General features: G+C 39.9%; 1 protein-coding gene across 2 annotated transcripts in view; it reads right to left on the minus strand.

The window, feature by feature from the left end:
* The window catches only part of CRIM1 (cysteine rich transmembrane BMP regulator 1), a 306,588-nt gene that overhangs the window by 74,741 nt on the left and 207,112 nt on the right, over positions 1-24,735 (minus strand). For both annotated transcript variants that reach the window (XM_067562678.1, XM_067562679.1), the window contains exon 8: positions 22,222-22,350. In XM_067562678.1, coding sequence (XP_067418779.1) covers positions 22,222-22,350 — 129 coding nt within the window. The remainder of the gene's footprint in view (positions 1-22,221; positions 22,351-24,735) is intronic.

Raw genomic sequence — 24,735 nt, forward strand, 5'->3', positions numbered from 1 at the left:
CACTCAAAAAAAAAAAAAAAAAAAAAAGTGATGATGAGAGCCTGTGAAGAACAACTGACTGAGATGCAGGTAACATGCAGATTAAGGAGGCTACAGCATAATGGTAAAAATGGGAAATAGCCCCCTCCAGTAAATAGCCTTTTCTGGGAGAATAGACCAGTGAAAAGCTAGGGCCAATTAGATTTGTTTTTAAAACAGTGAAATATCAATGTGGTCCAAAAACAAAACAGACTAGATAAGCAGCAGCAATCGCAGCTTGAGGAAAGCAATTTCCTGGCATATTCAGGGGGTACATATACCATTCAACTGAAAAGCATGATTCACTGTGTAAAGCATGTCCTAAAGAGAGTGCAGGTTCTCTTGAGACAAGAGTTAAGGGAAATGTGAAAGAGAATGATTCTGGGGAACCAATGTAGAAGTCAAATGCACCCCACTGACTGGGTGAATTCAATAGCATGTGTAATAAAGGTATCAGGACACTCAGAATGTGTGTGGATACCAAATAACTCAGTGAGAATATAATGAAGGAGCACTGCTGAAAAAAATATAGAGATGTCAGAGGCACAATACTTTACAAAACTGGATTCATCACATGAATTTAGACACATACAATTAAGTAAGGAAATTTTTTTTTAAATGTGTACATTCAACTGCAGATGGGCCTGAACCAAAATATTGAGCTTGAATCCTCCTTAACTTTGGAAAAGTGTGGCTCCAGATCCAAACTTTGTCCTACTGTTTCTGTAATAGGCAAACTAGAACACTGAATATGAATATGCCTGAACTTTGAGAAGTGTGGAACTGAATATGATTTCAAATCCAAATGTCACTACTTGGGCCCATCTCCATATGTAACACATACTTTGGCTTCCATATGGGAAAAATTTCTGGTCTAGAAATGTTCCACAAAGAATGCTAGAAAGACACAGAGTCTGAGTCTACATTAACAATGTGGTGATGTGGCTAAGACTTACAAAGACCGTATCACAGGTTGTTGGAGAATTAAGGAAAAAGCATCAATATAACTGAAGCTCATTTGCTAAGCAGATGATGTAATTGTGACAGACATTAGCAGTAGAAATACAGCTGGGACTGACTAAAACAAAAGCAGTACAAGAAATGATAAAACCAGAAGATTTTTTAAAAAATCCTTATCAGGAGCCTTGGATATAACAGACTCCAGTAGCACGTTTATACCTAGTCTGACAGCTATCGTAGTTGCCTTCAGAACACGCCAATGCTGAACAGACATGGCTTCTAGATCATAAGGAGTGAAATTAAATTAATTAAATAATAGTTACAGGACCAATGTTAGCCTTTTTCAACCTGAGTAAAGAGACCAGTGTTTACAGATGCTTCTAAATATTGACTAGGAATGGTCTTATTAAAAGATAAAGATTAATGTTGATTTTCAGTAAGTCTTAAAACACTGGGGAGGTCTCAAAGAGGCCTAATACTGTGCCAGTATTTAAAAAGGGTAAACTGAGTGACTCGAATAATTATAAGTCTGTCAGCCTGATATCAATCCCAGGAAAAATAATGGAATGGCTGATAAGGAATTTGATTAATAAAAAATTAAAGGAGGGTAATATAATTAATGCCATCATCAAGGGTTTCTGAAAAACAAACCTTGTCACACTAACTTGATATCTTTTTTGGATGAGATTACAAGTTTGGTTGACAGAGGTTAAAGTGTTAATGTAATATATTTAGACTTCTGTAAGCATTTGACTTGTTACCACATAACATTTTGATTAAGACACTAAAATGATACAAAATCCAAATAGCACACATTAAATGGGTTAAAATTAGATAATTTATAGGTCTCATAATCTAACTGTAAATAGGGAATCATCATTGAGCAACTGTGTTTCTAGAGGGTCCTACAATGTTCAGTTCTTGGCCCTATTCAATTTACTGAAAATGTTTGCAGATGACACAAAGACCGGGGGAATGATGAATAATGAAGAGGAAAGGTTACCAGAGTCAGACCTAGGGAAAATGGCGCCTTGGGCAAACTTGTATTTTGGCACCCTTTCTTTGAGTTTAAGCATATTTACTGATCCATATACAATTAACAATATCTAGAATTAATAAACAGTATATTACAGGTATGTGTTGCTCTATCAAAACATCTCTCTTCTTGTAACAGATTCCTCAAAGAAAAAATATAATTACTATATTCCCCAATATTTGTACATCTTTCAGTTTTTTCCTGAAATAGTCCTAGAATACAAGATTTATTTTTCAGTTTTTGGTGGTACTTTTCTCTTTTGTATTTTTTAGCTTCATACTTGTCTTCAGATTGTACTGCCAATATTACTTGTATATTTAATAACAAAATTATCCAATTTTTAAAAATTTGATTTTTTTTTTGATCTGTGCAGAATCAATCTTATAAGAAAGTGGGTGTAAAAATATGAATACACTTGTGCAATTATTTCACAGAATAATGACTGAAAACGTACCATTGAAATACATTTTCAATTTTCAATATATGCTTGTTTTAATGGTACACTTGATATTTTTCCTAACAGTATGTAAATATCATTAGAAATTTAAGTCAAACAATTTGCAGTGTATATTTATTATACTTAGAAAAATATGGATTGCATATCTTTCTTCAAAGCACACAAATTTCCTTATTACAAATTTAGCAAACAAACATAACCAGCACATGTTGTATTATTTAACCATGGACTGCATGCTGGATTTTCTGAACAGCATGGCAACATTGTGTCAATATCATCATTAGAAATTTAGCAATCAAATAGATTTGCAGTGTATGCTTATAATGATTAGCAAAGAATGGACTGCATATTTCTCTTAACAGCATGCCAATATCATCATTAGAAAATCAGCAATCAAAAGGATTTGTAGCTGGTGCATATGTTAAATATGTAACATAGAACCAAGAAAGACTTTCTTTAGCATAAGTTTATATTTGCTCGTAATCACAAGAGCTATCCTGATACCATCTTTCTACAGAAAAACCTTTAAAATATTTGTTAGTCTTTAAGGTTCTTTGTTAGTCTTTAAGATGCCACAGGACTCTCGCCGTTTTGCTAAAAACAGATTAACATGGCTACCCCTCTGGAACTTTAAAATATTGTTTCTGTAAAAACACTGGCTATAAATCTTTTCCATAAACTCTAGTAATAGTGTATTAGGATTCATGAAGGGATCATAAAGCAGTCTCTGAAACACTTATAGTATACTATCTTTAACTTCACAACAAAAAAGCTTTGCTTTTAGGGGGTAATCTTAGTACTGTGTATACATATGCAATTATTTATTACTAGTTCCTCTTTTTGGTTTAAATTATATAACAGGTTTATCTTATCAAGTTGAGGTTGTTTACTGTTTTTAAAAATGAGATACAGTAAAAGAATGGCATCTTGGTAAAATGCATTTAACTATTTCATTAGTGCATAAAAACTATAACTAAAGGAGTATTAATAACTTTCTAACTTGATGAAAATGTGAACAACGGTAGATTAATTCTGTGCTATATTCAAGAAAATTAATGGCCATGCCACTATCACTGTAAACTTGTATGCAATTAAAGATTCTTCCACATGCAGGTGCAGACTTTCTATTTTGGTATTGGTCTAATATGGTGATTCCTGATTATAAAAAAAAATATATAGAAGTGAATATTTTTTCTTTCTGATCTCATGTTATTTCTGAAAATGTTTGAAAATGGCCTGTGGGGGAAAAAACAGCATGGGGCCATATAATTAAAGATGGCACCATCATACTGATCACAACCAGAGAGGTCAAATTAAGCTTGCAGGCTCAAAAACCAGCAGCTAGTTAAGGACCCCAATTTTTATTTATTTTAAACAATTTTGTTTTTAAAGTTAATCCCTGACTCTGGAGGCGGCCTGATCCACAATTTTCAAATGCCTCGGCTTACCAACGCTGGGTGCCCACCCAAAGCTCCATGTATGTTGGTGGACGTACACCAACAAATATTCTCTGTGTATGTGAGGCAGTCCTTCCTCCTCATGTGGGGGATGGGGGTTCCTCTTAGGCCCTCAGTGTGGAGTGAGTGTGTGTAGGCAGAATGGGGAAATCCCTGGGGGGCTGCCCCCTATCACAGCTGCGGAGGGGACACTTCTTGTGCTCAGGGTCCCTCCCCTGGATGGGATAAGACACCTCTTGCTGTCTCTGAGGGGACCCCGCCGCCTAAACTCCTTCTGCCAGCCCCTCACCTCTGAGTCCCTGCCCCGCAACGCACTCCTGATTGGTGCCAGGTGGGTTGGGCCAGCCCTCGCCCCACTCCTTCTAGACAACACTCTTACAATAGTCACAGCACGGCTGACAAGGACACAGTCATGTATAACACCCCCGTTCTGGAAGACGCAACGGAACAAACAACAGAATTTGTTAACATGAATGGCTCCCATTTAAATGGGAACTCCTTAGGACAATGGATTGGCTGAAGCCTTAGGAGAACCAATTTTCTCCAACTTCTCTGCAGGTGCTAGAGTTTGATGGAATAGAATTTCCCCAGAAATAGCATAAGGAAACAACTTGTCATCAATGGGACTCACCAAAACAAAGGATGCTTAGGGGCAGGAGAGAGATCAAAGGGGCATGCTTTCATAGCAGAGGGAATCTTTTTGACTGTGGCATCATCAGAGACTGAAGGAATTTGCTTGCAGTGGTCAAAATGAGAGACTCCATGTTCTGAAGGGGGATCCTGAACACCTTAGAAGATTAAATAAATCCCAAAGAATGACTGTGATCAAGAGTGATGAGGAAACTGAGGCAGGGAAGGGCATATAGGGTTTTTTTTTAACCTCAATCTGCATATCACTCATACTGTCTAAAGTAAAGAGCAATTGTGTTAGAAACATTTGCAAAGCCTGTGTCTGTTTACTTCAACTACCATACATGTTTGAAGAGGTTAATTGTAAACAAGTGTGCCCACAAGCCTGGAACTCTGAAAGGGTGTGCTGAAGCAACTAAAGGGTTTGAGAGAGTGGACACTAATCACAGGACCTAAGCAGCTGGACCACAGCAGTCGCAGAAGGAGATGCTAGAAAGAGAATCTGCATCATGAGAGTGTGCCCAGAAACCCAGAATCAGGAAAGCTTAAAAGCACATGGATCTAGTAGATGGAACCCAAACACAGAAGCCTGATGGGTGTCCAGGGGTGGTGGAGAGGGAAGGGGGAGGTGGAGCTTGATCATAGCTGTGACAGATCTTTTCCCCCTAAAAGATATGGTCTAGCTCACCCACAGATATTGGAATGGAAGCAGGAATTGATCCACGGAAATCTTATGGCCTGTGTTATTTGATAATCACAACAGACCCTTCCAGCCTTAAAATCTTTGAAAGCAGGAGGGGGATGGACACCTTTAGCAAACGCAGCTAGGTCACTGATGAACACACACGAAAGAAACACACCAAATGTTCAAATATAGAAAATGTTTGGCCTAGTCTTCGGATGTGTTAAGTTTCACACTTATGTCCTTGGGGTTACCACAAATAGAGACAAAGCCATATTTAACATTAGTAACATTGAAAAAGCATTATGGTGTCTCACTGTGGATTCACAATGAGGCTGCAATAGTACAATTATATTTTATTTTAATATACATGACAGACAAATATCTGGTGGTGACAAATGCTTTGTCAACAGCTAGTCCTAAATCTTGTCAGGCAACAAATGTCCCATAGGACAATGATTCACAACCTTTTATGTTTGTGACCAGAAAGTTATGGCGCTAGATGGGGCAAAACAGGACTAAAGCACCTTAGAGAGATACTAATTCACTGCATCTCTCAGAGACACTCAACTGGGGGAAGCTTCTATTGATTTAGGATGGTGTTTAAAGCTGTCTATGCCAAGTGGAGTATGGTGGTGGTGCCCAAACTACTCTCCCCATAGGACTGAATCCCAGCCTGAAGGCAAATGCCCCCATAGGTCTAGGAGATGCAATATGCTCATCCCTGCACTTATGATACTGAATCCAGCCAGCAGACAATAGATTGCCATGTGTATCAACAATCAGACAAGGCAACAGCAAGAATCATTCATTACTGGAAAGTAGGAACAGATTTGTTTCACTGCAGTAGCACAGGCTATTTATTGCTTATACACTTTTTTTTTTAACCTTCCAAAGATTACCTACAGTAATGGTCACATACCTTTCATAACTGGGGTTCTTTGAGATTTGTGGCCCCATCCATATTTCACTGTGGGTACGCATGTGCTCCATGAGCCTGAGACTGGAAGATTCTTGCTGGTGGAGTCTGTTGGTCCACATCTGTGCTCCTTTTCTCCTCGTGCTCTTGTCCAAAGTATAAGAGGCGGTAAGACCTGACTGTCTCTCCAGTTCTTCTTCTACCAAGATTCAAATGCAACGATCTGAAGCAGAGGTGAAGGACAGAAGCCAGTGGAATGGAATAAAGATAGAGGCCACACATCTTGAAGAACTCCTGTTACAGAAGGTAGGTAAACCTTTTTTTTCTTTCAATGCTGGTCCCTATGCATTCCACTGTGGTGACTGACAAATAGTACTCATGGAATAGGGTGCAAGGATTTCTGCAGTACTGATGACTGTAGGATCACTAACGCAAAGAATGTATCAGCTGAGGAGCCTTGCACCAGGGCACTGTGCCTTGTGAAGCTGTGAATATAACTCCACATGGCTGCTTTAGAAATGTCAACGAGTGGTGCTTCCTGAAGTGAAGCAAAGTGAAGCTTTGCCATAGTGGAATGAGCCTCCATTCTGCAAGGTGGACATTGATCAAATAACTGGTAACAGAGAAAGATACAGACTGAAATCCACTTGGATAGTCTTCATAAAGATAACACTTTTCCTTTCACATGGTCTGCTAGGGACACAAAAAGCCTAGGCAATCTCCAAAAGGGCTTTGCTCTCTGAAGATACAACACCTATGTCCAATGTAACCCCAGTGAATGCAGTTTATGATCCTCATTGGTGGTGGCACAGGTAATTGTATAGTCTGATTCATGTGAAAGTCAGAAATTACTTTGGGAATGAAAAGGGTGAAGTTTAAATGAAACCTTATCCTTGTGGAATGCAACATATGGTGGGTTGGCCACAAGGATCCCAAGTTCACCTCTCTTCTAGCTGAAGTGGTGGCCACCAGGAAGGTGACCTTCATAGGCAAATGGTAAAGTGAGCACATCCCTAGTGGTTCAAAGGGTGGTTTAGTTAGTATGGAAAGGATTGAGTTGAGATCCCATGTCACAGCAGGTTTGGCTATAGGAGGGAAGGTCCTGAGCAAGCCTTTCAGAAATCACAGTCACTCAACATGGGAAGATGGAGTAGTCTTCAGTAGGAGGCAGGTGCCAAACACTGCCAAATGAACCCATAGGGAGCTATGAGAATGACGAAGTTTTTAAGGTGAGGAGATTGCCACTATTTTAGAATATGTCGATCTCCTCTGGGGACATATGGTGATGCTGAGTCAAAACAGAGTATCTTTTCTACTTTGCTAAGAAACGCCCTCTGGTGGATTCTTTCCTGCTATTGTTAAGGATTGTTTAGGATGTTGAACGTTTCTCCTCTAGGTTTAACACCCATCCAAATGCCAGGCCTGACGTGAAGTGGCTCTGGATTCGGATGCCTGATTTTGCCCTTGTCCTGCATAAGGTAGTCTGAGAAAGACTGGATGCTGATTGGAGAATGGGATGACAGTTGGAGAAGGATGGGCAATGAGAATTGTTTTGGCCAACTGGGAGTGATGAAGGTGATCACTGCCTTGTCCTGCTGAATGTCAAGGTAAGAGCAAAATGGGTGGGGGAGCATGCAACAAATTTTCTATCCACAGGATTACAAGGGTATTTCCCTTCAAGTTCTGACCAGACACTCCTCTGGAGCAGTACAGGGTAATCTGATGACCAATACACCAATTACAAAGGGTGTAGATCTTGCTTCCTTTTGCTTGTTGATGAACACAGTTGTCACGTTGTCCAACATCTCCTGAACGTGCTGGGAGTGAATGAATTATAAGAATCATTCCAAGATCTCTTGGACTGCTCTCAGTTCCAGAAGATGTGTGTGTATTCTGGACTCGTGAGGCATCCTTATTCCATGGGCTGTGTGGTTCAGCAAACTATGCACCCTAGCGTACAAGAGAGATATCTGTAATTAGTATCTTCTTAGAAGGTGGAGGAGTGAAAGGAACTCCTACACACACATGTTCTCTGTCCTGCACAAAGCTAGAGAGACTCATACCCTGGGAGGGAGCCTAACTAACTGTCACATACCAAGATGTAGGTGGTGCGACCTAGTGCTTGGAGTAGGAGTCTGTCCTACTCAGAACAGAATCAGAGAGCAGAATTGGAAGTGTCGTCAGGACACAAGCCAACGATCAGAGCCAGGAACCAGAAAAGAACCAAAGGGCAGAGCTGGAATCATGGTCAGGAGATAAGCCAATGTTCATAGCCAGGAATCAGGAGTTCAGAGGTAAGTAGGGACTAGGGCTAGAGGGGAACAAGCAAGGGTTGGGGCCAGGGATGAATAGAAAGCTAGTCTGGAGCAGCTGCAGGCGTAGAATGCATTGAGCAGCCACTGTGCTGCTGTTGCTACAGTGCTTAAATGGTGATCTATTGTCTCTCCTGACAAAATCAGGGAGCAGTCACTTAGAGAGGGTTTACTGGATCCAACCAAGCTCACTGGGTTGCCAGGCAAATGAGCCCAGTGGCAGCTGAGTTCCTAACTTTTCCATACGTGCCTGCTTGGCACACATACCATTCAAAGCCAGGCTTGTAAATAAAGCCAGAACCTCACAAATGGTGCCAAGACGTCATGTGACTCAGGAGGTTAAAGGCATGATCATATCAAATCAAATCAAATCAAATCAATGTCTGTGTTGGAGAGAACATGGACTTCTTCTACATTCATGCAGATTTGTAATGATCGTAGAAGACTGATGAGAGATGAGGTTGATGTCTTAACCTCCAGATGAGACTTTCCAGTCAGAAGTCAATTGTCTAGGTATGGGAAGACTATGGAACCGTTGTGCCAGAAGTGTGCTGCCATGACTGAGAGCCCCTCTGTAAATACACTGGGTGCTGTTGCCAGTCCAAAGGAAAGCACCCTCCATTGATAATGGTTCACACCTATCATGAACATCAGGAATATCCTGTGGGATGGAAGGATGTCTATATGAAAATAGGCATCTTTCATGTAAAGAGGCATGAAGTAGGAAGTCTACCTCCTAAAACAGTATCGTCTCATGAAAGTGGTCCCTGAAAAAGGACGGGAAAGAGGCTTTTGGAGGGTGAGGGAAGAGGAACTTTATAGTGGAACCAAAGTGGATAGTTTGGAGAAGGATCCAGCATGGATTGAAGTGACTACTAGTGGTAAATATGCCAATGGTCTGTGATGGGATGTTTGATGGGGTAGGTTCTTGGCTGGTGAGTCTTGCCCACATGCTCAGGGTTTAGTTGATCACTATATTTGGGGTCAGGAAGGAATTTTTCCACAGGGCAGATTGGCAGAGGCCTAGGGGGTTTTTCGCCTTCCTCTGTAGCATGGGGTACGGAACACTTGCTGGTGGATTCTCTGTACCTTGAAGTCTTTAAACCATGATTTGAGAACTTCAAAAACTCAGTCATAGTTCAGGGGTCTATTACAGGAGTGGGTGGGTGAGGTTTTGGCCTGCGTTGTGCAGGAGGTCAGACTAGATGATCATATTGGTTCCTTCTAACCTTAAAGTCTATGAGTCTAAGTGGACTCCAAGGCATAAGTTACCATCAGTCCCCAAGGAGGATACCCTATCTTACATAGTTGTGTCAGAGGTTCTAGAATCTTCTAAGACCCATCATGCTTGATGTCTCTTGGAAAAGGTGATGACTGTCTGTCACAGGGTAGCTGGTCTCTGTAGATAGACTAAACCCATCTCCCCTGGACTGGACTAAGTGAGCCCAGTCCAGCTAATTAAAGAGGGCTGGGCTACTCCTGGGCGTATAAAGGGCTGCTAGTAGGAAGCTAGGGGGAGGAAGTATGGGGAGGGAGGACTGAGATAGGCTGAGACCTGGGCAGCAAAGGCCACAATGGAGCAGAGCCTAAATCCTGTGGTGAGTCCCTGGAGCCAGTTGGGCCAGGGGCTCAAGAAAGCAACCCCATGGCGGCAGCTCCAAGAGGTGAGCAGAACTGTAGGATGCACGGAAACTGACAGGAGCTGGAGAACCAGCAACCCCTGGGAGAGGCAGCACTGAAGCCTGGGGGGCCAGGTTTTGACTTTTTGTTTGTTAGTTAACCTTTACTATTAAAGAATGAACCTCAACTGAGACCAGGCATGGCAGTGGAAGCCTGGAGGTAGGGTGCAGCAATGGCCCACCTTCTCCCATATTGGAATTGCCCAACGAAGAAAACGTGGGCTCCAACTCCAAAGATGGTGCTCTTGGAAACATTGAGGAGGAAATATCCCAACCACAAGAGGGAATAGCAAACCAGCTTCTTTCATAACGCTTGTGGACTGATGGTTTCATGATCTTCCTTGTAAGAATCAGTTCTGATAGGATGGGAGATTCAGATCTAAAAGGATGGGGATGTTCTTGTGTTATCCTTACCACAAAGCATCTTCTCCTGGTGAACTTTCAGTGTCAGTCTAGAAGTGTAGGTCAGTGCCCATGTTGCATAGGATGGTTGTCAGTTCTTTGCAGTTTCCAATAGTCATATCGGTCTATGCTCATGCCTCTCTTTACTTGGTACGGACGTGTTGAAGTGGAGGGTCTCTTAGCCTTTGCAGCCTGAGGTCGGTACCACAACCTTGATGGGTTTTTGGGCTTCCCTCCAGGCCCAAAAGGTCACCTGACCTCAAGGGCATAGGGGAAAAATCAGATCTCCTCCTAGAAGTGGATCTAGAGGGTATTTTTCTGTAGGCCCTAGAGAGGGTTTCTTGCCCTTGTGGTGAGCCTGAGACGAGGAGTACTTGCCTCTACCTTTGCCTGCCCCTATGTCCAAAGTGGTAAGGCTTGGTAACATACTTAATGCCTCAGTCTGCTGTACAAGAGGGTTTGCCCAGCCCATATCCAACTGGGACCTCAGAGCCTGTTCCATGAAGTGTTTCCTAACCTTCAACTCCCAAACTTGATGGGTTCGGGCTACGAAAGAGTGAGACGCTATGCTTAGTGGAGATATGAGCTTTTCCAAGGCAGCAGAGGCACCTCTGATGGTTGTTGCTGACTGGGAATGAGCAGGGCAGAAGATGCAGTTCTTGATACTTGGAGTTCTGGGCATAATTGGAGTTCCATACTAGAAAGAGCGTGGGGAGGAGTGGAGAGGGGGAGAAGTAATTCCGCAAAATCTAACTATCTAATAAACTACTTAAATTACACAAAGACTTTTTACATACACTACGTACAATTTATAATATTTGCATGTTCAATGTAAGAGAATCAGCTCTGTGGACACTGGAGGGTTCTGTCTCTGACTATAGTTGTAAGAAGGAACCGGAGAGGCAGTTAATCTGCACTGCTTTTGGTTTTAAGAAGGCTGTCTGATCACCATACCACTGGTCAGACTCCTACAGGGAAGAACTGCAGATGCCTAAACTCAGTCGGACATGCAGGGCAAAAATGGTTGATACATAAGCTACTATAGCCCAGGGCCCAGTCTAAGAGTGAAAGAACTGCAGAATTCTGCCCATGGATAGGTAAAAGAATGAGGTGTAACACCATCAGGGAAGCACTCAGAAAGACCTGAAAGGGGACAGCGGTGCAGCTAACCCTGTAACAGTGACAAGTGCTTTAGGTGCAATAGTTATCAGCATGGAATTTCCCCTGCCCCCAGGCATGGCAGCTCAACAGATCATAGTTTGTCAGATAGGACTTCAAACAAATGGCCGATGCATGACCCTAAAGTGTGTTGAGGATGCCCAGCTCCCACTGAATTCAACAAGATTTGGAGGATGCTCAATACTTCTCAGAATCAGAACTAAAGGAGATTAAATTTAATCCATAAAGAATTTCATAATTTAGTCCATAAAGGACTATCCAAATATTAGTTTTATTATTTAGCCTTGTAAATTGACTTTTTAATTGCTCTCTCCTCTGGCATGTATGTAAAACAAATTTCTAAGCTTTTAAACTTAGACATGAGCTTATCTCCAATTTGCTATTTTTCACTTGGACACCTTGTTGCTCTGGCCAGGATTAAAATTCTGAAGTGGTCTCAGATTTTCTTCTTATAGTTCATTTCTTTCCATGTTTCTTTTCCTGATCCCTTTATTCATGAGCAAATACTTATTCCATAATTTTCACATGAAGCAGGCTCTCATCCATTACTGAGACACAGCCATTCTTTTTATAAATCATCCAAGATACTTATGGCTCTTGAAGAGAAATCCAAGAGGTGTAGAAGCTTTTGAAGGTGTGTGTTTTATATTTTATCTTCTAATTTGTGGACAAAATTTCAGAGATTTGTAGCATGGCTAGAAGCTAGCTTCATTCCTTTACCCATCATTATTCTCTTGATGCTGAGGCTAGATCGTATTTCAGGAGAGATGTTTTACGGTACCTTTTTAATTAAGAACTCTTCAACTGTCCTCTTGGTGTGGATTGCTACTGCTGGTTAATCTTCAGGGGTGAGGATCTGGGGAAGCAAATTTATGAAGGCGAAAACTAGGTTACTCATCAGTAACTGGAATTTTCTGAATAAATTGCCTCTACAGATCCACACTAACCCTTCCTTCTTCCTTTAGAATGCTCTATTGATTTACAATAAATGGATGACACAGAGGGTTGGGATGTTGAGACTCTTTAAAACCCTACTTAAAGAAAATGGTTCATGAGTGTACAGAGTGCAAATGGCCCTAATAAGGAATTGCTTTAAACAGTTCTGGGATTTACATATCACATATGCCCCCAGGAATGTGGACTTGTAGAGGCAATATCTTGAAGAAATATTTACTAGTAAGTAACCTGGCTTTAGTAGTCCTTCAGACAGTTTTCGTTCCATATGACAATGCTCATATACAAGCCAGTTTGAATGAATTTTTCTAATTTGATTTCATGAGACATATATTCTTTACTAAAATCAGCATAATGTTATCACCTGTTGTTCTTTCTCCTGCCCTAGAGGGTATTTTTGTAATTCTAGTAAGAAAACAGATCAAGTTTCTTTGGCATGATTTGTTCACCATAATACAAACACATCCTGGTCAATGTGTATTTTTTTCATTGTCCTCTAGGTGTTTGTATTTTACTTTACTAGGGATTGATTTTAGAAATTTACTATACATTTACTATCAGAATCACTCTTTTCCAGTTCTAAGAATTTATCTCATGTTTTTTCCATCCCATTTCTTCATGATCTTTCGTAATTAATTGTTAGAGGTTCAATACCTCTGTTAAGACAATGGCATTTATATTGAAGGATAAGAGTACCATTCTTCTGCCAGGACTCTCATATTTTTCAGCAAGCCAATATACCTTCTGCCTGTGCTCAAGCTCGTTAGTTGAATGTCCTACTTTTTGATAACACTCTCCTATTTTCATGAGACACATTGCTGTTTCATGACAACAGCAGAAAATCTTCACCATTAGAAAGTGTTCAGATATTTCCCCTTTTTAATACTGATTCAAAGAAATTTATACTGGTCTACATACAATATACACATATGCCTTATAATTTGATATTAAATTCAATACACAGGCTGCTACTTTAAATGCACCAGTATTTTGAATATCATGGACAACGAGAGAGATTCACCAAAAAATGGTTAGGATTAATTGTAAGGGTAGATTTAAAAAAAAAAACAAAAAAACCCAAATATGTATATTTAGGGTAAGCAACAACTAAGGGGATGAAATGATAACAAATTACAATTTTGAAGGCTGTAACAAAACAAGGAAAGAAATTATTTACAGTTATAGTCTCCCACTGTGTAGGGAACCCTGCATGGCTTTGTCCTTGGCTCCCTCTTCTCACTCTACATTCTTTTTTCTCATATGTTCACAGTTTCAACTATCACGTCTACTCTGATGACCCCACAGGTGTACCTCTGCTTCTGACTTGCCTTCATCCAATCCCACATCTCAGTCTCCTTCTCTGGCATCTCCTTCTGGATCTCTCAACTCATTTAAGCTTCAGATTGCCAAAATTGACTCTAGCTCTTCCCACTCAGCTCTGCGTCACCCCACTTTTTCTGTCACTATCATCAAAACAACCATCTTCCCTGCCCCTCAAGCTAAAAAATCCTGGGGGTTGTCTTTGACTCTTCTTTTTTTCTTTATCTCACAAATCCATGTATCCAAAGTCCCTTCTGAAGACACTTTATCCCTACCATGATGCCTTTGAGTCATGCTTGAGGAATAATTTCTGTATCATTTATGTGACATATTTAATTCTAGGGGGAGAAGTCATAGCCCTTACATTACAATTTTCTGCATTTTTAAAAACTCTAATGCCTCCATAATTTGTGGTAGGACTTCGAAATTAGGCAGACAGAGAGTCAGAGGGTCAAGGAGGTTGCTTTTGCTGGCCCCGTGAAAATCCATTGAGATTTGACAGTTACATACTCTTGAAAATCACAATTTCCTGTCTGTGTTTCAAACAAGATAGCTTGCTTTTGGTTTGAGACCAAAAACCCTTTGCACTGAATATGCATCATACTAGAGTCTCACCTCAGGAATCCACATAGAGATGAACTTCCAGACAGGACAGAGCTACTATAGGGATCCTTTCCCTCCTATGACTGCACCCATAAAATACCCTTAGGATTTTGAGAACGTGCACTGTGTTGAGAACCAGGAGACACTGATTTCTAGACTCACTATAGTGAATTGGTGATAATAATTCTGTGCCTTTCACACCCCCGGTCATTGATCAAGGTCTCAAGTTAGACAAGCCAGAAGCAGAACCCAAATCTTGTATGGTTGATCCAAGTCTCAGCCACTTAACTACATTAGCAAATATTTGTTCTGAGCTATGCTGTCTGTTAGCTAGGGCTATTCCTGCAGATGTAACCCAGCGACTCTGGGTCCATAGATGAACACTGCCCTCTCCTGCTGCTAACTAACGAAAGTAGTCCTTTCGCTCCAGAAGTAGTTGTCTCAATTGCAATGCTAAAGATTCAGGATTCAAACCCTGCTGTTCAAAGATACGGTATTGTCAGTGGCCAAGGATCTCGAATCCCAGTCCACAACCCTCTCAGGAGCCAGTACAATCCGACCCACCACCCAACGACTTATTAACAGTCACCAGAACCTGAAGCTCAGATTTGGCAGAGGATTCTAATCTTGGGATCTGATGGGCGAAACTCCAAGGCTTCTATTTAAACAAAGCAGACAAACAGGAAATCAACTGTGCAGCTGGTTTCCTCTGCTTAGGACTGCCTCCCCTGTGATACCTGAATCTGACATCCTGGAATCCTTACCCAGCCTGCCTCATGACCCTGACCCTGCGCTCTGTCCTGTGTCAGATTCTGGTATCCAGATCCAGCCTGCCTCCTATCGCCTAACTCCCGCTATAACCACTAAGCCCAGTCATGACAGGGATGGACTGTTACTGTTGCACCTAGAAGATAGGAAATGCTAGGTTTAAGGTTTGTTGTATAAACTATTTCTGTGCCCTTGTGCATATATCCATATGAAACAATCTTTAATTACATGACCAGACACTATTTTTTCTACAAGACCCCCACCTCATTTATTCAAGATGGTGGATGTTCAAGAAATTAATCAAGACGTGGAATGAATTAGGCTGCTCATAGGATTCCTGCCTCATTTTGTCTGGAAGTTGGAAATGAGAGTATGATCTTATAGTTAAAGGCAGGTGTTTGCTACCCAGGAGAACTCAGTTCTATCCTTGTCTTTGCCATCAACTTGCTATATGATGCTGGGCGAAAGTCACTTTAACCAAAACTTTTCACAAATGCTTACTAATTATATGTTCCTTTATTTTCTGGGTGCTCAACCTAGGGCCTGATTTGCAGAAGTGCTGAATATTCACTTATTTTTTTCACACTTTTTTTCATTTGTGTGTAGCTACAAACATAATAGTACACATTTTCTTATTATTTAACTTCTGTGATGGAATGAAATTTTCTTTTCTTTTGTCTAGGGAAAATATACTAAAACGGCACCAGTGATATATCTACATAAATGAGTTGACTCTTGTCTGATCAAAAGAGCGCTGCCAGTAAATTATACACCACCACTTCTTATTTCAGAGTAATTGACTTCACACTTTGGTTTTAAGAGCAAGTAAAGGCTATAGCATAATGTAAAAACACAGAAGCACAGCTCTTCTCTGTTTTAATGAGATGAGAACTGAGCTTCGTATCATCTGCAAGGAAAGCATGTCTCAGTTCTCAGTCTGCCGCAATGCAATCTCTCAGAAGCATTCTGGTATTGACAGGGTTCCATGACATACTTGAATATTCTACATGCACCACTGGGCTTCAAAGCTGGCTACGGTTCTCGAATTCAGGACACAGATTTTTTTATTTCAAAGGTGAAAAATGCAGGAGCCAAATTTGGTTGACCTTTATGCCTTTAGTAATATTTTCTTTATGCTTCATTAGTGGTAAAATCCTGTACTTTGTTGCACTACTATGCAAGAAGTAGTGGTGAGGATTTATGTACCCCTTTTCTTTCCCATTCAAGTAGTATGGGGATGATAGCACTCAAGAATAAGCATAGAGAAAGAGGATCAAATAATGTGCTGACCTATACTCCACAGTCTCAAATAGGCATAATCTGCTGTTTAGAAGGAGGTTTAAGACTCTAAACCGTAGCTGCAGCAGTTAGAGAAAACACAATGCAAGATACACATTTGCTCCTGTTTTGAGCAAGAGGTTTCCCAAGGCAGCATGGAATACTCCAGGGGTGTTTCTGCTTCCTCTCACTGCACCAGCCAGTGCAAAATTTGACCCTAAAATATATATATTTCTCAACTATATTTATTAAAGAATACATGTATTCATAATTAAAATTATTTTTTCTTACCAGTTTCAGTTTACTTACAAACGTAAAATAAAAGGTAATTAAATTCAGATTTGTTCTAGTTCCTCCTCCCCCCATTTCCATACACCCTATTCATTCCCCCATTCCTATGCACAGTCGTTTCCCTCTTTTTAGTCTTCCTTCATGCACTGTGCTCTTCCTCCATTCTGCTACTCTTTTCCTCTCTGCACAATCTGTTCCCTGATGCCCTTCCCCCCTGGTGTGCTTTCCTTCTCCTCCATGCACACTGGTTACTTTTCAACATAAGTCACTCCTCTATAAGCACTGGCAAGTCCTCCTTTCCCCAAGTTCCAGCATCCCCACCCAGGAGCAATCACTATATTCCAGTAAAATTTATCATTTTCTTTTTCTTCCCCCTTCATGATTTCTTCTTCCCCGTCTCATATCCCTTTTCTTTCTGTTTGCTTTTTTGTGTGGTTATTATCTTGTTTTTCTTTAATCTTCCTTTTGTGGGTTTTGTATTCATACTCTTCATTACTGCTGTTTGTAGCTCCTCTTCCTATTCCTTCATCCTCACTGGTTGTTTTTTTCCTAACCATTCCCACTCAGCTTCTCTCCCTCATCCCTCTTCATTTGTGGCTTCCCCTCTACGCATGACTCCTTTCCCACCACCCTCACCGCTTTATGGGCTGCTTCTCACATTCTCACTGAAGTGAACAGAAAGAAAAGCAAGTGGCAGAAGGAATGATTCCTGTGAAACTGTGGGCCAAACTGGAACCAGTGGAGTAACACGGGGGATAATTTGGCTCCGTGTATCTGTATATGAGACATGTTGTGTCTCATGCTTTCTGTGACAGAGTGCAGGGAGCTAACATGTGAGCCTGCGCTTTGACCATTCTGACACCAATTAGTCCCTCCTGTACCTGCTGCCCCCCCCCATGCAGATTGGGGCAAATGAAGTTAATTATCTAATCAGCTGGGAGGGAGGGCTCGGTGAGCTAAAGAGCCAATTAGCCCATCAGCTCAAGACTGATTAGATGGGCACAGGAAGGAAGTGAAGAGGAGAGGAACAGGGGTGGGCTAGCTCAGCCCACCTGCACAGAAATCTCAGAGAAGGGTGACTCCTGCTTCTCAGGCCCTAGGGAAAAGGTTGGCAGAACACGGGACATTAAATAGCATTGCTGCACATGACTGTACTGGTATTGGTAGAGGGAACATAAATAAATAGCACAGTGTGGATACACAACTGGTAGAGTCCGCGTGGGTTTCTGTGATGCAAGAAGGCAAGAGCTGAGCATGCCCTGGCCTGCCACAATATCTTACTCATAAAATTAGTTCAAACTGACTTGCCATATGGACTGACTTCCAGCTGGAGGATTGTACACAAAGGTAATAATGAAGAACACTATATAATGTACTGTGGAACTCTCCTATTCCACTTTGCAGGGTTTCCAGGGCTGGAATTTTTGTGGGTATAACAGAACTTTTTGGGAAGTTGTGATCCTAAGCACCCTGTATTCACACCCTACACACTATCATAATAATCTCTGCACAAAAATGCACTTTGTGAGGTATCATTTGAAAACTAGTAACTCTCTGATCATTAATAGTCTTATGGGATGTAAGTACATGGTGGGTATTAAGAGTTATGGATATATGCTGGAATAATGACTAAAGTGTGCTTAAAACCAGGCCTGTCAGGGGGAGTTGATAAACAGGTCTGCTTTAGAATGTGTATTTGATTCTCTGGCCAGCCTGGCCTTCACGCAAAGACAATGAAGGTCCATTTTGTACATACGAGGTAAACAAAGATATTAAGCTAACGAGTGCGGGAAGAAAGAGCATGGAGCTTCCTTCACCACCAGAGTCAACGTTGTCTTCCTCACAGCTTAAATAAACTTTACTTTGGGGGGTAACCCTCAGAAGAATCCATTTCAAAGGTTTACTGGCATATACAGGAGTCCAAACCTCACGTGATAAGCAATTAAATCAATTGGTCTAGATTGTGCTCCGAATCCCATAATAGAGAGGTAATCCCAAACATAAGGAGAGGTTTGTTAAAACAGAAACTGTTTGATTAATAGAATTGGGCTCTCATCAGTTTAAGTGGTTAAAGTTGGCATTTTCGCCCCCTATGTAATCAGTCAGACAGAGCAGCCCAGAGAGAATGAAGTAGCTACACCAATAAGGTAGCCCAAAACAAACACAACCAAATTTTAGATGTGCGTATAAGTGAATCTAAAGGAGTCAAAGATGATATAAACATACTCTTAGGAAGCCAGAAAGTATACAGTAAACCAGCTTAGACTCACACAGAGTGACTCTAAAATTAGACTCTCAAAGTCCAGAGAACTTGCCAGCTACCACTTTATCACTTTTGACCTCATAAATTCTTTTCTCATGTGTGGTCAACAGGCATGGCTCATATATCCATTAGACCAGAGCCCTGTAAGCAATATACCCTATATGAAAAGAGTCCTTAGTTCGTGCCCTTTTGAAAGATGTTTCCCAAGTCATGGAGACCGCAAACACTCTGATTTCACTACCACTTCTCTAGAGCTTGATGATTTCACTTCTCCAGAATGGTCTCCATGAGACTCTCAAACAGTCTACAATTCAAGTTGTGCAACTGAAAACAAAAGGTCCTCTTGGCACTGTTGAGTCTGATTTCACTGGACTGTCACCACAAACAAAGCTAACAAACCCATGTGGATCTTGTGAGGATGATTTCCTTGAGGAAATTCTCATGTGGCATAGAGTCAGCTAAAATCCTAGTCCCAGCTCTTAACATAGAGTACATTCCTAAAATATGGCCAGAACGTACTTGCAACACCGGTGGATCCAGAACTACAGAAATGTCCCTTTGGTGCAGCTGGTGTAGATTAAGCTATAGGGAGGCATAGAAATTAACCCAGGATTTCAGAGAGGAATCAAAACGTGCTTTGCTCCCTCTCCTCAGCTGTACCCCGTGCTTTACAGGATGCAGCCAACAATCCAGCCGTTGCTTTCTTAAGAATAATGAAAGAAAATCAAATTAACACAAAATAAACAGGACCCTTAACATATCTAGTCTCTTATTCAGAAAAAGTTAAGCAGCAGCTACATCTTAGATTAGCTATAGTGAAGTATAAATCTTACACTCTTTTAGACAGCTTTCTCCTTCCCTCAACTTGGACTCTTTTGGCTGCTCAGCTTATAACAAGCCCACCGTCAGTCATTATTTCCTTATCTTGTGTCATATCCCTCAGTTATAGTCTGTGATTCTTTTGATTATAAAGGAATTCATTATAATATCTCCCTGATCCTCCTCCAGTGGCAATGCAGCTCTTCACTATCTGCTACACAAAACTGTTGAGTAACTGGCACAATGTAACCCAAAATAGGTGAGATACAATGCAGACATGTGGGAAGACTAGCACATGACACGCTGGAGAAAGTGTAAAGAAAATAAACAATTGCTGAAAAAAACCCTGAAATACCCTGTTATTAAACTTCCCACCCAGCTGACGGACTAGATAATATAAAAAGTCTTTTTCATCTCTAATTTCTGTAAGCTGAGTCTATCCAAAGAAAAAGAAAGCTGAATTAAAGCAAACAAAAAGTATTTTATAAACACCCAACATTCCTAATTTTGCTAGCCAGAGATCCCCACATGTTGGAGACAGGAAAATTATTGACTGTTCAGCCAATATACCTCTTTATATAGGGGTAAGCACATCACAGTGTGTAGGTGTGTTTCGTCTGTCTACATCTGTTGGTTAAGGAATTGCATATAAATTTTACATATGGTAAAAATACAGAAAAACAGATCTTCTCCACCTCTAATTTCTGTTACACTTGGGATTTTTCAGAGTTGCAGGATATGAAGATGCAGCTACAAAATCAACAGTTTCAGTGATGCATACTGTTAACATGCAAACTTGTTTAAATAAGAAACATTAAGCAAAACTGAGGCAAGTGATTTGTTCTGCTCTCTGCTTTAAGAAGCAAAGGGAAACCTCTGCCCAGATTTAAAAAGGCAGGAAATAGATATGCAATCCAAACCTGCTGCTGCTGAAGTCAATGGGAGCTTTTCTTTATTGTTAATACAAGGGGTTCGCAAAAAAAAAAACCCAAAAAAACAAACAGTCAGAGCTACCACTATTATCATTTACTTTACATATTATTTTTGTTAGAGTCTCTTCAACTCTGCCACCAAAAGAGAAATAAACAAACTCCTCTAAACAACGTCTTGTTCTTGGATCAGACCGTTGGCTCTTTTGGCTTCTGCTGGCAAACCCAAACACAAGCACACCTTCACCCTTGTGGAAATTACACCTGGAAGTGGCAAGAAGCCCAAGAGCACAAGTCACTCATAATCCTTGATCCACTGGGGTGCTTGAAATCATCCAGCTCAGCCTAGAAGGTGAGTGGAGTCAGTCAGGATGGAAGCAAGGGCAAGGGACAAGCGTGATGCACTAATTCAAAGCATCTCCTTGACAGCCTCCACTGCCAAGACTGTCCAGTGAAGCTACAAGTAGAGCTTAAAGCTGCTCTCCTTAGCAGAACTCCTAGTGTAGACTGACAGCTATACTTCAAACTCTCTCTCCTTGACTGTGCAGAGACTTCAAATAGCACATCCCCTATGGTGTGATTCAAATTTTTTTTTCAATTGTTTACTATGAATTCTCCAGGAAATGTGTACAGAGAATTAAGTTCTGCTGTTTACCCATGGGGATGCTTACATGACTGATATACGTGAAGTTCTCCCACGACAAAGTTATATCTTCCTTGTAAAAGTCGCATGCCAGATGAGAATTTGTGATATAAATATGAAGTATTAGGCATACAAATACTAAAACCAAGAAAATATGAAGATTGAATTATGATGAATTTTTTCAAAGAGCAATAAATGATAACAAAGACCACACACCCGAGCATCAAACACTTCTATTTCTATCAAAGCTAACCCATTTTTAAAAAGTATTCACCTAAGTAGAGAAAAAATGAAATATCAAAGTTCTAAAAATTGCCAAGGGGACATTTTCAAGGATAAGACCAAAATCTTACATACCTTTTTTCCTTAGCTGTTAATTAAGTCCATGTAATGTTTAATGTTTTTTCTTCAAACAAATACTTAACCCATCTTTTTACAAACAAAATAATTATGAAAGCAAATAATCAATCCTAAAACAGTGAATTACTATAATACACCTGTGTACTGATATTTCCATTTCAAATTTCCAAGATGTTATTCAACATAAAATAAACAAAGGATTTCACCATTGCAAAACACATCTTAATAAAAAGATATAAACCACAAACATTTCTGTACTCACTAGTTCTGCACTGACAAATGCGGCAACCATTTTGGTCCAGTCTGAAACTGTAGATACAGTCTCTCTCAGTCAATGTGCAGTTCACCAAAATCTCACACATGGGTGGACCTATTGTGATGTATGTTGGTTCTAATAAATAAGAAAATAAATACAAGTAAGTATAATTAGTTAGAAATAACCAGTCCCATCTTACAATATTTTTAAAATATAAAGCTTTATCATCGTATTATCTGGCAAAATCTTCTTTCAGATTAAATTATGGTTGAGAGTATCTATCAACAATTTAAGGCAAACATATTGAAGGAATATTGCAATTAGCACACACAAAAAATGTTATAAACCTATGAAATTCAGACTTTGCATTTATTTTAAATTTAATCTTAACGTATTAAAGGTATGGAAATGAATTGTTAGGGAACAAACAACCTCAGCTCTGCCCTACAGCAAATTACATAGACACCAAATGATTATGATAAAGGCACTTTTTAGTGTTCCTAGTCCCAGATAACACTAAACTAATTTTTACAGACACATTAGAGTTCTTCTTTTTCCTCCCTTATGATGTCACAACAGGGCAATCCACAATTAAAGATGTGTTGATTGTGGAAGTTTCTGATGGAGATTATTCTTCAGCCTTTGCTGAAAGAGAAACTTTCAATTATGAAGAATGAAAAAAAATTACCACTATTCCCATTTTTTTTCAAAAATAGCCAATGCACAAGATTTCAGTGAATTTAAACTATATGGGAACACTGCATTCTTCCATTATTAAAATAATAGAAGAGGAAAGTCTGATTCAAATTAATTAATCTACTTGTAAATTCTCAGAAAATTCATTCTGTACTCAGAGGGTAAAATGATGTAATTTTGGGGAAGATATACTGAATCTTTCATACAGAACAAAGATGTTGAGAATCCCTGTCTTAAGTGCAAAGTAACTCAACAGTAACAGTGGGCCTGCAATCAGCAATTCCACAACTTCGTTTTAATTTTTTGGCAATGATACTTAGTATTTAGACAGCATTTTAAAACATTAATTTAATAGTTCTCACAACAGCCCAGAGAGTAGTAAAGTACTTTTATCCCTAGTTTAAACTAGAAAAACGGAGGTAGTTTAAGGTAGTGGAAAGAAAGGAAGATGTACATACACAATATGCAGTTTTAATAAAACCACCATTTATTAAATCAGTCTTGATCCTGTAAATCATTATTGCACTCAGCAGTCCTAATCAAATCATAGACACAGATTTGCAACTTTTTTATTGTCCTTCTAGCATCCATTCGAAGATTGCATCAAAACCACTTAGCGACTTTAACTACAGAATTAGACCCCAGCAAGGACTTATGAACAAGTTCAGCTTTATGCTGAACTGAATTCAAGGGAACTACTCACAGTGCATAAAATTAGACATGTGAGTCAGTCTTTTCAGGATTAAGGCCTTCAACTGCACTGCAGTATATTTTCAGCAAATAAAACAGCATATAAACAATCAAAGCAAGTTGAAATTAAAACAAAGTGAAAGTGGAAAGGAAAACACAGAAATATCACCTGTGTCTCAAAAACAAATTGCTCATAATACAACGAACGTTCTGGTTCACTTGGTTTAAAATATGTAAAACAGAAGCATTTACTTATATCCCCCCATTCTGCTTTCCAGAACTGTTTCAGGCAGAATGTGTTCAGTTTGTTATATACATCATTAAATAGAAAGAGCATTCTTTTATGCCACCTGATTGCTAATCTCAAATCCCATATAGGAGAAACACACGATCAAGTACCATAAAAAGAAATCTTTTTTATTATTATTTAAAAAAATACTTTTAGAACTTATCAGGATTTTTTATTTTATCTTTAATTTTTAATTCTACGTAAAGGAAAACAGATTATTTATAAAATTAAATGTTAAATAAATACAATAGATGGGCCAACATACTAAGTTAAAGGACAGAGTGGTGCTAATCAAGGTGATAGTGGCTCCTGAATCATTAAATATACACCTGACAAGATATGCACGTACATTATATAGCCACAGAGGCAGAGAATCACAGAAGTCAAAAGCTGGAAGGGACCTCAGGAGGTCATCAAGTCCAGATTACAGTGCTGACGCAGGAACAAGGAAACCTAGACCATTCCTGACAGGCTTTGTCCACCTGTTCTTAGAAACCTCCAGGTAAGGGGATTCTACATCCTCACTTATAAGCCTACTCTAGACTTTAACTATCTTTATAGTTGGAAAGATTTTCCTATTATCCAATCTAAATATCCCTTGCCGAAGAGTAAGACCATTACTTCTTGTCCTACCTTCAGTGGACATGGAGAACAACTGATCATTGTCTTCTTGATAACAGCTTTAACATATCTGAAGACTTATCAGATCCTCCCTCAGTATTTTTTTCTCAAGGCTAAACATGCCCAGTTTTTTAAACCTCTCCTCATAGGTCAAGTTTTCTAAACCTTTTATCATGTTTGTTGCTCTCCTCTGAACTCTCTCCAAGTTGTCCACATCTTTCCTA

The sequence above is a fragment of the Emydura macquarii genome, unplaced genomic scaffold, assembly GCF_026122565.2.
Source record: "Emydura macquarii macquarii isolate MOO-44397 ecotype Brisbane River unplaced genomic scaffold, CSIRO-AGI_Emac_v2 contig_2457, whole genome shotgun sequence".
Taxonomy (NCBI): Eukaryota; Metazoa; Chordata; order Testudines; family Chelidae; genus Emydura; species Emydura macquarii.